This window comes from Octopus bimaculoides, chromosome 5, assembly GCF_046866305.1.
Source record: "Octopus bimaculoides isolate indiv1 chromosome 5, ASM4686630v1, whole genome shotgun sequence".
Taxonomy (NCBI): Eukaryota; Metazoa; Mollusca; class Cephalopoda; order Octopoda; family Octopodidae; genus Octopus; species Octopus bimaculoides.
In genome coordinates, this window is record NC_142932.1 from 22,910,172 (window position 1) to 22,925,258 (window position 15,087).

The 15,087-nt window shown below is 33.0% G+C and overlaps 1 protein-coding gene across 2 annotated transcripts in view; it reads left to right on the forward strand.

Annotated features, from left to right (window-relative positions):
• The first annotated feature begins 768 nt into the window (after positions 1-768).
• Positions 769-15,087, forward strand: part of LOC106881318 (uncharacterized) — a 31,179-nt gene continuing 16,860 nt past the window's right edge. For both annotated transcript variants that reach the window (XM_089351791.1, XM_089351792.1), the window contains exons 1-2: positions 769-867; positions 8,753-8,843. In XM_089351791.1, coding sequence (XP_089207917.1) covers positions 787-867; positions 8,753-8,843 — 172 coding nt within the window. In that variant the 5' untranslated portion in view covers positions 769-786. The remainder of the gene's footprint in view (positions 868-8,752; positions 8,844-15,087) is intronic.

A 15,087-nucleotide genomic window follows, 5' to 3' on the forward strand; every position in this document is an offset into this window, starting at 1 on the left:
AACTGTTTTCGTTATATATATTGCTGTTTTTCTTACTAAATTTTAGGCATTCTCACTTAGACGAAAAACTACTAAATGTAAGTATTTTTAGGTGGTAGCATATGAGAGTAAAAATTATGACAAAAAAAACCCGATTCATAAAGAGTTTATCATTAGATATTCGAAAGTTTGGATAACGGAGTTTGTTTGTTTTTTTTTAATGTGTATATCCGTAGCAATAATAGATTGTATGGCTAAATTTTGTACAGAATATTTAAGAGACACGTAAAAATTTATTTAATATCTTCAAACACTTGATAAGTTAAACACGAATATTCCTACGTAACATGATGGCTTTGGCAATTTAAAAATGACGTCATCTCTTATTAGCATAAAGTCATAAATTTAGTCTCTACATCAACTTCATTAATTTCATTGTCATTAAGATGACAAAGTGGTTTGTTGCAACTCCCCTATAATGTAGCTTTGTCGAATAATATCTTTAAAAAATATTGCATTGCAACAGAAAATTTTTAAAATGCGGTGAAGAAAGTGGGGGGAAAAAAAAAATAATCCAGTCATTCATTAACATAGCAATAAGTACTCTCGTACACAAAGTTGTTTTATTTTTAATTGATTTATGAATACCAAATATTTGTTTCAACAAAAAATAAAACTATAGTTATCAAATTATTTTTCAAAAATAGTCTCTTGGTATTTTAATGAGTTAATTTTGCAAAATTACCGACAGCAAAATTAAATCTCGTTTGTATAAAAATGCATGGGTATGAAAAAGAATACAAGAAAATGGCGACCAGTGAACAGAGTGATGAATCCTTGTACCCGATTGCTGTTTTAATTGATGAATTAAGAAATGAAGATGTTCAGGTATATGTTTTCCCTCATCTTTGTCAATTTTTTTATATTTAAAGCAAACAACATTGTGTAAATTGATCGTTGTTTTATATGAACCGGTCACTATTTATCGTTTCCCTTAACCGCCCGTCGACTCTGAAACCGTCCACAACTTGTGTGTCGTCTTTTAAGACTTCGAAATTCACCTTTTACTTTCACCCCATCGAACCAATTTAGCATTTAATTTTATTTAGATAATATGATATTAAATCACGAAATAATTCCGATATGTAGTTGTATTTAGTGTACCATTGCGGCTTACAAGACTTCATATGTGTGTATACATATGTATGTATATTGATGTAGGTATTTCCCGTGACCATAGTTGCTCATAGCTTTCAATTTTTCCTGTTCTCATCCCATAAACTAATTTAATTTCTAATTATACTTCTATTGCCTTACTCTGACCCTTCTATTGCCTTACTATGACTAATGTTAATTAAAAGTAAGATATTTGGAGGGGCCTTCTTCAACGTAGATTATAATTTTAAGTAAGATTAGTTGGAATATGGCAACTTTTTTTTTTTTACTTTCTGTTTAACCACTCGTGTAAAATATCGAAAAACACTTCATAAATACAACGGTTCTCTCATTTTGTTGTATCTTTTGACTATCATACCATCATTTAACTAGCAGGTCATCTGTTTTTAATTCCACTTTTCATTTACGCTTGATCAGAGTAAAAGTGTCAAATTCCTATCACTATTACAGCGTATTTTATTTACCGATCTATATGTTTGTTAGATAACGTCATTGCCAGACTTTCTGGAAAAAAATTTGAGTTTAAATAACTTAATTCGGAGCGAAATGATTTTTTATTTATTACTGCCGTTTTTACCCTCTTTTTTTTTTCTTTAACCGAATGAAATATTTACAAACTCGGTGTTGTTACGCACATATTTTGGAATATAATATAATATTTGCCTTTCTGTAGATTATCTTTAAAAAGTTTTTTTTTTTAAGTGGGGGGCGTTGGAAGAATTCCTTGACTGGAATTCTAAAATTTTAATCTTAACTCCAACTAGACCGTTGTAATATTAAGAATGGATATGACATACTATTTCTTTTTTGCTGCTTTTTTTTTTATGAAAATGCTTCGAAGGAAGACGAACTACGTCTTGGTCACATCCAACTCACATTAATCAATATCTTATGACTTTCTCATTAAGTCACTCTATTTTATGGTTTGCACTACCTCTTAAATTCTAAATGATATTTTAAGGCGTCATTTTCTATTAAAGTTTATCACGTCATTTAATGTTAAGTCAAAACGCCTTTTTTTTTTTTGTATCGTATGTGATATGTGTGTACATAAAGAATTTCAGTATTTTTATCTAAATTAGTTATGGCATTTTGTTAATGCTACTGCTATCGTTGTCATTTTATTAAAGATGCAACAATGTAGTTGTACGGTCCCTGTGAACGAAATCTCCAACCCGGTTTCAAATTTTGTTTGGAGCCATTCCACGTCATTAACTCAATTTCACATTTTGGGGTTTAATTTGAATTGTAGAGTTCAAGTTTGAAAGAAAAGGCGGAGTATGAAGATTTCTCTCATATCTATTTAGTTTCAAATCGTAGGAAAATTAATATTCTGTAAGATATACCTGAAATCTCATTAGATTTTGGAATGCTAATTCTACAGTCCCGGCGACGCATCTGAAATGCTACAATCAATTCGCAACGAAAGAGGTTTAATAAATGGCTTTTTTTTTTTACAACTCTAAATTTTCAGTATTACAGAATTTAGTGTTCTTTATTTTATTTTTCAAACTTGATAGGTTTTGTGGTCCTTTGTAAGGATTTGTCCGCTATCTTACTTCCGTTTTCATTTCAATTATGTCAGCTGAACTAGTTTCCATTCTTATTCTTTTTCTGAATGACCCAGCCTCTTTTTTTTTCTCTCTCCTACTATTAATCTTTAAAAGACTATTTCGTTTTCTGATTTGTAATTGTGTATTCTAGCGTGTCAAAACTATTTGTACTTTCAGTTTCAGCCATATATATATATATGTGTGTGTGTGTGTATGTATGTATATATATGTGTGTGTGTATGTATGTATATATATATAGTATGCGTAATATATGACAATTGGCTTCTACTATAGCCTTGTGAGTAGGTTTGTCGAAGGAAACTCGAAGAAACCTGTCGTATGTGTGTCTCGCCTTGACATTGCACATTAGTTGTAAACGATCGGTAGTCCTACTTATACAAGTGATGTTCCTTTCCAATCTTGCCAGACCCTGAAGAAAAAGTACTTTGCTTGGAAACTAGAGTAGGGGACAGGAAGGGAATCTAGTTGTAGAAAATCTTCCTCAGCGATTCCATCTGACAATGAATGTATGGAAAAGTGAACGTTAAAACGATATATATAGAGGGTGTCCCATAAAGATGTACTCACTCTTTGACTTCCCAGTACTCATGCATTTTGTGTTCAAGTTGATGTTTATTGATATACATACAATCTTAAAAAGTTAAATTAAATTCAGGAAAATAAATTATTGTAGAAACGATTATTTATTGTCATTTAGAATTATTTAATCTTCTCTCTCATTCCTGCATGTTCGCAAATGTTCAAACTGCCTTCCTTCATTTTCCAAACAAAGCTGATAACGTTCAACAATGGATTCAACAACATTGCGAAACATTTCATTTGGAATTGCAAGACATTGTATTCGAATTTCCTTTTTCAAATCATCAATTGTCACTGGTTTTGCAGCGTAAACCTTATCTTTGAGATGTCCCCATAAAAATAATCCATTGGCATGAGGTCTGGGGAACGTGCAGGAAATTCAATGCTACCTCTCCTCTCAATCCATTTGTTTGGATTTGTTGCATTGAGGTAAGCCCGTACATCACAAAAAACAATACATTAGTAACCGTCTGTCAAAGAGTGAGTACATCTTTTTGGGACACCCTGTATATGCAACAAGCTTTCACTGGTTTACTCTGCTGGTGGATGTCAAATTTTTTATATATGAAGGCTGACTCACTTGGCTCTCTTACATGTACTCCCCCCCCCCCCAGAAGACTTCTCACTAGTTGCTTGACAACCTTCACTTGTGTTAGTGTCAGAAAAGAACACCTGGTATATGCTATAAAGTGGTTGGCATGAGGAAAGACATCAAGCCCTAGAAACTGTGCTAATGTAGTTAGTACAGTTCAATGAATTCTGTCAAACTGTCTAACCCATTCCAGCATGGAAGGCAAGTGTTAAATGATGTACTGAGGTTGATGATATTGGCTAAACCCCTCTCCTCAAAATTGTTGACATTGTACCTAAATTAGAAATGCTTATTACAAGGCATAAGTTTCAGTGTTCTATTTGCCATCATATCCAACAACATCCATGTTTATGTAGATGATAGGTTTCTGTCCTAATTCCATGAACACTGAGAAATTATGGGGACATACTAACTTTTTCTTTCAACAGCAAACACAAACACCATATCAGGAAAGTAGCATGCAACTAAGCCCTTGCTATCTCCAAGTTTCTTTAATAGAAAAAGCACATCCTTATGTAGTTAAGTCTGTATCGAAAAGACTGGCCCTTCTTTTCACAGTCAAAAAAAAAATAATTCAGACCCCAGGAATTACTGACACTCTTCAAAGTTCAGACATCCTCTGTTGTCCCCACATTTGGTACAGTACTATCTTAGACTGCATCCAGAGAAAGACCTCTGGCGTAAGTTCACTCTCATGCACCAGCTTCTGACCAACTGAAATGCTGTTTCTATCTTTTCTATTACACTATATACCCCTATATATATTTATAACTCCAGCTCCTCAAACTGAGTAGTGTCACCTCTACTCAGACACTCCCAAATTGCACATTTCTCATTGCCCATGTTCTGTCCAATCCTCCTAGCTCAGCATTAACCACTAAATCCAGTCCTTCTCAGAATATCAACCTTCTAGAATTCCCTTTCTTGTAAGTGTGAACTTGCAATAATTTAAGTAGAACATTAATGGCATCAGTTTCACAAATCTTGGAGAGCTTGCAAAGGCTATAGTTACTGTCTTTTCTGCCATGCCCAGTAAGTATTAAAAAAAACAAACACCAAAGCTCAATTGGTTCATGACTTGAATGGATGGGATAAAATTTCTTGCATAAGACTGTTGGATGTAACATCTGATGAAGTTATATTACTTGTTCAACAGGTGGAAATAAGTGATAAATCTGAAGACCCTTGAATCCTGCATATACATGCATGTATTTCTTGGTGATAAGACAAAAATGACTATTAATTGGTCCAAGTATTTATAAATATTAAGCATTGGAATTTAGAAATAAGTGCCTGAGAGCAAGAAACTTACCATGGCTTTGATTGTTTTTTTATGAATATTTACATTTGAGAAAAGCATGGGCATTGGACTTGCGCATTTCCCTTCATTGTAAATAGTGGCTTTATATTTAACTCCTATTTTATAGCTCTATCAGAAAAGGCTGTTCCTCCACCCCCATTTGACATATTTGCTTACGTAGTTTGCAAGGCCAAAATTTTAATTTTACTTGCATTTTAAATATAACTGAAATAACTATAATAAATTGGAAAGCTACATAGAAAAAAATATTACGAAAAACTCTTCCTCAAACGATATTATTCTTGATTACAAAAGTCAGCCATTCAATTCTTATTGATCTCATTCGTTGCAATCTACTAGCTACAAATTATGGAAATTACATTTTGTTTGTAACCTCAGGTTTATCCCTGGTCAAACAGACCTGAGGTGGTTGAATAACTAGCTATGATCCATAGCTTCAAATCTACCATATCTCTATTTAGTTGAGATTATACTGCACATTCTGATGCTGGCCACTGTCCAGCTTGATTTTGTATGTCAAGATTTTTTTCTGGTATCCTCAAATGAAGCAGACGCAGAGAACTGTTTCTGAAAATGACTGATCATTTCATGCATTTGTATAACATTAGCTTTTCCTGTTAGCTTTGGTAAGGTATTTCAAATTGTATATATGTTGCTGTAACAATTGTTATTCTCCAGTTCCAGATGGATGCTTTCCACATCAAAATGTAGAATAACACTTATTTTCTGCAAAGCATTAATTGCACAGTGCAGTGTTTGTAACTGTGTTTAATGTACCTGTATTATTATGCACTTGACTGTTCAAAATTTTTCTTATATGCTGACCTTCCATGCTGCAAAATGGAAATATGGAAAACATATTTTAAAAAATATGAAGTTCTATCTCAGCTCTTTATATATTTATTTTTTAATCTTAGAAAAGTTATATCAAATGTGTCAGCATAACTTAAAATCATATTGACATGATAGTATTAACACTTCATTTGAACACTGTTTTCATCTCCTTGACTGTTGATATCCTTTCTGAGAAACTTAGTACATTTGAATAAGAATAGATCATTTGTTTATCTTGGCTATTGTTGGCTATTTCATATTTACCCTACAGGTTTCAACTCAAATGTCAAAACACAATGTATTTCACTGATAAGAATGTTGGGAAGAAATTGTCATTTGTTTGAATAAAGCTTTTGTTTCAAAGAGCCAATGAATAAACAAGGAATGATTAGATAATACATGATATCAGAAACTTTCAGGATTTGAAATATAACTTTTCAAATACTTCTTTCTTTACTCTTTTATTCGATTCAGCTAGTTAAAATGGTTTAACTCTTTTGCATTTAAACCAACGATATCGGACCTAAATATTCTGCTCTTAAGTTAAAACTGGCCTAGTCTTCCCTCTCATAGTCATCCTACCATATTATTCTAAAACTAAACAATCACATTGTCGAAATATTGAAGCTACATGACAATGTATAATTAATTCAAAACACTCATCACCATTTAGTGTTTGTTTTCCATGCTGACATGGGTTAGACTGTTTGACAGGAACTGGCCAGCCACAATACCACACTGAGCTCCAATGTCAGCTTTGGCATGGTTTCTAATGCCAACAATGTGACTACATAAGCAATACATTAGACTCAGTAACTTGAATGCAGAAACTCTTGTCATCAGTTCAGAATATTCTTAACTCTGTTGTGGGATGTGCTAATAGCATTGGTTGTTTGATTTATAGTTAATCGCCTATTCTCCATCACCATGTGGTGAACATGATGTTATTCTTAGCAGCAGTTGCAAGACATCCAGATGTTGGGTCATCTTCAAGACTCTCTCTTGAATTCAGCTGCCCACTTTTGCACCGTTGCTAAAACTGGATTGTAGTAACTAAGTTGACATGTTTGTCCTTGGCAGTTAGACCCTTTTTCTGCAGGTACTTGATAACATAACAATGCCAGACTTTGTCCATTTTTAAGAGAAGTTGTTACTAGTTGCTTTTGTAGTCTTCATTACACAGGCAGATGTCAGTTTATCTAGAAAGAAACTGCAGTTATTAAGAAGAGTTGAAACTAATGCATACAAAATTTTACAGCTCTACCATAACTTTTCAGCCCATCCTTGTACAGTGGAGTGTCTGGTAGTCTTCCTTTCTGTATTGCATGCAATGAGGTTTCTTTTTTGTCCTTTGTAATCTTGCACAGTAAAGAAAATGGAGTTGAAAATCAACAGTTTATTAGTTCTTTCAACTCTTTTTATGAGATTAAAATGATCTTCAGTTTTTTTTTTTAAGTGCCTATTAATTACATTAAAAAATTAAATTGGCAAAATGTGAAAAAGATCAGCTGCAAGGAATTTTTAATTGTATACTAATCAGTTTTCTCTTCGTAGTTGCAACAAACTCAGGTATGCTGCTTGTGAATTGATTGCAAAAGCTTCATTGTACTTTAAACCATTTACTGCTTCCATCCCTTCTTGAATTAAAGGAAAGATTGCTTAAATGTAAGTTATCTGGGGCAAATTGTCTATATTGTTAGGCTCAATTTTTAAAAATTAATTCATCATTCTAGAAATATTCAAAATCATTTGATGGAATTAGAGCATATGTAATTTTTTTTATATATATAAATTCCTTGCAATATAATTTTTACTTATGGACAATACCAGTTATTACAATAGGATGTCTAAAGTTTAGTTTGATCAGTGATTCTCACCCTTTTGTAGCTCAATGCTCCCATTCACTGAAAAAAAATCTTAATTTTGTTCAGTGGTTTATTCATATTTTATACAATGCCATCCAGTATGTGCTTTTGGATATTTACATTGAAACTACATCCTGTGTTAATCTTTTTTTTTTTTTTTATGATTATTACTAAAGACAAGGATGTATAGAACAAAGAATGTTGCGTCTTAATTTAAAAAATACTATTAGCTTTATTACTGGTGTTAATGAATCAAACATCGGTATTAGGCTGTCTTTAAAAAAAAAGTAAATATGTTATACTCCGAAAACTAATGGTTAGTTTGTTTGATCAGGTTCTCTTTTTGTCAAACAGTTTACCTTGTATATTTATATCGTACTTCACTAACAGTTGTACTAAAATGTACTGAATCCTTTATAAACCAAGTACAGGGGGGAAATGCTAACAATTTTACTTCCAAAATAGGGGTGTTTGTTGCTTAAACCATAATTCTTCACAAAATCATCTTGTTTTTGCTCACAATGTCCTCATGTTGTATAGATGTTTAAAATTTTTTTTTTCCTTTAATTTCCCAGAAGAAAATCACACCTAAACACCCAAGTACCACTTTAACATTTGCTACCTCCTTGTTAACCCCCTAAGCCTCCATTGAGGTGCTACTAAGTTAAGAATCGCTGTTAGATTTGAATATCGGGCCCTAAGAGATGATACAGTATGGAAGAAGACCAAATCCAACATTTCCTCTGATGTTAAACTAATGTGCAGAAATGTTTTCTTTTACATTTTCACTGGTTTTATGTTTTTAAAGGATATTTTTGTTTTTCTGTTTTAGCTTCGTTTGAATAGCATTAAGAAGTTATCTACAATAGCATTGGCTCTTGGTGTGGAAAGAACTCGGACCGAGCTTATACCATTTTTGACTGGTGAGTTTTTTTCTCTCTCTCCTTAGCTTGATCCATCTATTTCTTGAAGCATATATATTTTTTCGCATGTATGCTGACTGAAGATTAACATTTCTTATTCAAATTTCATGTTCAGGACTTCGCTTCACAGTATAATTGGCCAATTTTTGTTTCCACAATAGACTAAACACACATTTTCCAGTTAGTCTTTACTCCCTTTTGATATATTATCACTAGAAATTTTAATGAAAAACTATGAGTTTCATCCTTCTTTTTACTCCATGTCAAATTGTCAAATGTAATTAGATTCAAAGCTCTACTTCTGTTTACCAGAAATCCCTTCACATTTTTTGTTTGTATTCATTTTGCATTCAATAGTCATTGTTTTTGTTCACTTTTTTTCCTTACATATTGATTCTCAAATTCCAGACTTATCGAATACTTACCCTGCATTGAGAAGTAAATTTTCTGCATGCATGTTTCTTTGGGCAATTTTAGATTTTTTTTTTCTTCTCTCTATTCAAAATATTATTTAGCTAACAGTCCATTGTAATATTTTCAAAAGTAAAGATATTTTGTAATGTTTCTTGGTTCTGTTAGTGTGTAAAGATGCTTAGTTATGTTGTGAAAATTGCTCAAGATACCCCATTTAATAAGGGTATTTAATCAGGAACTAGATTATTGTAGTTTTGAGCCTCTCCGGTTTAGTTGCATTTAAAACCTGATCCTGGTTGAACAAACTCTTTTAAGAGCACGTCAGGAATTCTTGGGCTAGAATGAGTAGACTTAAAATTGCTTCAACCTATTTCTTGCAACATACTTTCATTTGGTTGGGTTTTTATTTTAAAATAAGTTTCACAAGATTATATGGGTAACATGTAGTGAAAGATGTAAGTGTTCAAACTTATGTTAAGACTGGATAAATTGGACCAAATTTAGAACAGTGTATTGAAAATGCACCAAAGGGAATTGCATTATAAGGCCTTAGGTTCATTTGTTTCAGATTACAATGTTCTAGTCATTTTATATAGGTTTATCTCTTATTGAATATGAAGGAAATATTAATAGAACTAGAATGCTAAGTACATACTTTTAATATGCTTCAATGTATTTAACTTAAATTTAGATTTGATTGATCAGATTTTGTCATTCTATGTCTGCTTTCTATGCTGGCTTGTGTTGGATGTGTTCTCACCATCCCAGACATTTGTTTAGTCACTGTCATTCTGGACAAATGAAGAATCACATTTTGCTTGTACATTCCATTGTTGACAGTTTCTATAGTGAGATACCTTGCCAAGTACCAATTGCTTTTCAGTGTGCTTTTCATTCTGGCACCAACATAACAGGTTATCTTGCCCTTAGCAAGATCGAGTTCTCTTTTTCTCTATGTTGGCAGTGTGAATGACATAGGGAAGGAGAGATAAACAAGTAAGAAGGCAATAGAGGCAGTAAAATGGAAGGGATAGTGATATGTTGGTTATTAGTAAGGAGATGGAATAGAAAGCAGCATGTGTGGTATGATGGGATAGACTGAAAGTGAGAAAGTGATAGACATCAGCAATGAGTGATGGGAATAGTCATGCAAGACCATTCCCAACCTCCATCACCACCACTTTTACATAAGTTTTGCTATACTTGAATGAGTGGGAGTCTTCATCACCACAGATTGCTATTTGCCCTTTGTCTTTTTTTTTTATGATTCTCTCTCTCTCTTCCACAGATTTCATCCAGATTTCAATACTTTATATTACAATCTTTCATGTATAATGTTATATCATTGTAGTCTTTTCTCTTGCACTAATGTTTCACATGTGCTGACTGCTGCTCCTGTACATCTGTTGTATACAAAGTCTACTTTCTGTCAATTTGTCTGTGATTCCATTAAATCTCACATGTTTTCTTACTTTACACAGGACACTTTGTATGAAATTTCTTCCAATGCATTTTCTGTATATTGAACTTTCTTTAAATTAAACCGACCAATTTAAACAACTTCTCTGTTTCTCTCTCTCTCTATTGTGATTCGACAAGTTTCTTGTAATTTGACTACTTGATGATAATATAGTTCCTCAATGTTCAGGTTATAATTATTAAACAAGTGCCACTTCTTTACAAAGTCATAAAAATATTTTTATCAGTTGTCACTTGATTTACATGAATTTGAAGGAGGGTATAGAGGCTATTGCAGTGTACAGGAAAAAGGTGTAGGGTTGAAGTCCCTCATAGGAAGAGTGCAACAAACTAGAAATTGGTAATTGTGAATATGGTAGCATATTCAAGCAATATTGATAAATGTCTGCTACAGTTTCAATATTTGATGCATCTTGTACAGTATTTACCTGGTTGAGCTTGTTTGGATTTACCCAATTTGATCATGCCATCCATCAAGATGGTTAAAAGCAGCATAATAGTAACATTTGAAAATATAACTGTAGGGTGATTTTATATACACACACACACATACAGGGTGCGATGGGTAAATTGTCACCATTTTACATTTTTTTATTTTCATGCACATCGTTTATTTTTGATTTTGTTGGCTACACAGTATAGTAGGGTCAGTTGGGCACCGTCTGAGAAAAATGGCACCATGACACAATTCACTCTGCTAGAAATTTGGAAGCATGTTGTACTGCTTGGCATTCATGTCAGAAGCTCCAATATGAACATTTCAGACTATTTGGGTGTCAGTCTAAGGACATGTACCAAGGGTGATAAAAATCAAACATCCAGTCAGCATCATGGTATTTGGAGTGATTACTAGTGATGGCAACGTTATGCCTCCATCTTCCCAATCTTCCCACACAGCCTTAGATTCATCATGGAGGCCTACATCAGGTGCCTGGAAGAGGTGTTGCCCTGTGTCAAGAGGGTGGCTGCTGGAAGACCCTATGTCTGGCAACAGGACTTTGCATCATGCCACAAGCAGGAGAACCCAGTCATGGCTGTCAGACAATTTCTGCAACCCCCTTGATTGTTATGTGGGCTACCAACAAAACTCCTTCACTATCTGATGTTTTTGGGAAAAATTTTGTTCTAGCTTTTAATATTGCCATTGAGGTTGCTCACTCTATCAGAAATTCAAGTTTCTGGCTCTACAGCTACCATGCTTGTTGTAGCTTCCATTTGTTACTATTGTTTCTTGAGAAAATTTTTTTAAAATTGGAGGAGTTGCTTACACTGAACATGAAGTTAATATTGTTTCAAGTGCAAAAAAATTAAGAAAATGTAACAGTGCAGACAAAAAATGTCCCCTAAAATTCAGGCACAAGACTTGCATTGATATTCTGATATAAATGTGAAAGCATAACTATGAGTAGCATGGTGCAGATTTGTGATCTATGACCATAAGTCTCAGATTAGTCGTGAAAAGGTTAATCTTAAGCCTCTTACCAAGGTAGATAGCATTCTTCCTTGTCTATAACAATGCTTGTATTTCATTTTCTCAGCTGGAAGTAATATAGCACTTTATCATTTCGATCTTTGATGGTATTGTGGTCTTAAGAAGTTTATTAGTGATCTAATCAGAAATATTTGTATATCAGTTGGTTTTTACCTCTGGAATAAATTTTCAAAATCTTAAACTTTCTCCCCACACTAAAGCTTTGAATGATTTTCACTCAGTTGTCAGGTAGCTTTCTTCTCTCATGCTCTAGGTCTATGATGGTCAATCTTTTTAACTCACCATGTTGAAATTTTATTATTCCTATTATTGGAGTGTCATTTTCATGCATTTTAGTTATAGGGAAATGCTTATAGCTAAATCTTTTATGGAAGTGATGTAGTGTATATATTTTAATACTATGCAGGCAGCTTTCAAGTTATCACTTATTCTGTTTGTCTTGTTCATTTTTATATTTGATGCTAAAACATTGTCTTGAAAATATTGATTAAATTCTTAATACTTTTACAAAAAAATTTTAGAAATTTTTCTGAGTGGTTGGCGTTAGGAAGGGCATCCAGCTGTAGAAACTCTGCCAAATTAGATTGGAGCCTGGTGTTGCCATCCAGTTTCACCAGTCCTCAGTCAAATCGTCCAACCCATGCTAGCATGGAAAGCGGACGTTAAACGATGATGATGTAGTTTTAGATTTAGAAGTACACTCTGAATACTTTTTCACAATTGCTTATGTTCAATTTCTTCTAAATTAGTTCGAAGTGCAATAATGTTTCTATCCAAATAGAATTGGACTGGAGTTACCTGGTTGTTATTTCAAATCCATTAAATCTGCTTCCAGCAGTTGAAATGTACCAAGTTTACTCTCAAAACCTTTGATCAATCCACACATGCCAATAGATTTCCCAAAATCATACTGTTCATTGATCTGTGTAAAACAAGTTTATTGAGCTTATAAAGACATTTAGCTGCAGTAAATCATGTTCCATACTTTTCACATCTAAATGCCTGATTTCACTTAAACTTTCACCAAACCATTCAAATATTTGATCAAATCCCAACCATCTTAACATTATTGTACATTAGTAAACCATTGTAAACTGGTTCACTTTCATTTAAAATCAAATGAAAGTCTTGTCCCTAGTAGCCATCAAATTGACTGTCACAACTCTCTTCTCATCAAAATCTTTAAAGATTATTTTTATGCAGACAACTTACTGATATGTATACAATAGAAACTTTGATATGACCAGCAGCTTATGTAAATTGTTTTACAAAATCAACATTTCAACCTATTATATTAGGGGCACCAGCAGTCCTAGCATAATCTATTTTTTCACTTATCTTCACCTTGTGTATTTTGAGGCAAATTCACAAACTTCTGAATAGAATGTCTGAAAATATCAGAATATTTGATTTCGTGAACAAATAGTCAAGCATTCTTGAATTTGATTTTCTATGTTAGCTCTCCTTTTCATCATTCTCTTTTAACTTAAGCTATCAAATAATGCTGTACATATAATAAAAGCATCACCTAACATAATACTCTCCATCAATTTTGTGTTTTTTTTTTTTTTTGTAATCAAAGATAATATTTGAAATACTAAAGCTTGCAGTTACTAAATAGGAACGTCCTAAGAATTGAACTCTTCTGATGAGGAGCAATTCCACTTTAGCTGTTTAGTCTTAAGTTCTTTTCACAACTGTCTCTTGACAAATATAATATAAAAAGGAATTTATCATCCTTATCAGTAATGACATATTGCTTACTCCCCAAATTTTGAAAATTTCTTCCACTTTATTTTTGCAATTTTTATTTTATAATTATTATTATTATTATTATTATCACTTTAATGCCATTGATTTGAGAAGATAAGAATGACTTGGAGGCTTCTCCCACCAAAGCTAAAACCATGTGCTTTTCTTTTTTAGCTTAATGAGTTACTAATTCATTTAGTTTATGTGATATAAAGTGCTGTATCGGATATTCTTGAAAAACACTGTTTGGGATTGTTTATCTTTTAAACTTCTTTGTTAAATTTTGCAAGCTTACTCTATGATGCTGCTGAGAAATTGTGTTTTCAAAGTCCATTGCATGTCACCTAAAAACTAATAGCATGTCACTGCTGTCACAGGTATTCCATCATTACTCTACTAGGTCCAGTAGATTTAAGCTATATTTAAACTAGGGAGGGTTTCCATAAGCCATTAATAGGTTTCATTTGCAAAGAGCCAATGGAAAATAAGATCATGTATATCATCACCTAAGCAACTCTATTAGAACAGAACTGAATTGAAAAACCAGCTAGATATTTGTCAACATATTGATGTATGCAGAAGAAACATCTGCTGTGGAAGTGCCTCTTGTAGATGTAAACTTTTGTTATGTGAGATCCCAACATATCTCAAGGACACACACAGAGATTACGTGATGTTAGATTTGCCTGACTCTTGTCTTTTAAAACAAGGATAACCTAATTAGTTAAGGCTGATGATGATAAACTAGTTAGTCCTTTTTTTTTTTTTTTTTTTTTTTTTTTTCCATTGAGGTAGTTTTCTTTGGCTGATACCCTTCCTGATGCCAGCAAGATGATAATCTCCTAGTCCATAGAACAACAAACAGCCTGGACATACTTTTGTAAAAAGACTGCAAACAAATAACACTCTTGTATGAACATTGAGGTTTTTGTTTGCAATCAGCATGCAACTTGATCAAGAAGTATGAATATGCTTTTAGGGTGGACTGCAAACAGCTAAATAATCCAGAAAGGATAATTCCTTCAGTATTATGTACTCTAAATCTTGGCATATTGTTTTCCTATTTCACATTTGGGAGCCACAATTTAATCCTATAATTTAGCAAGG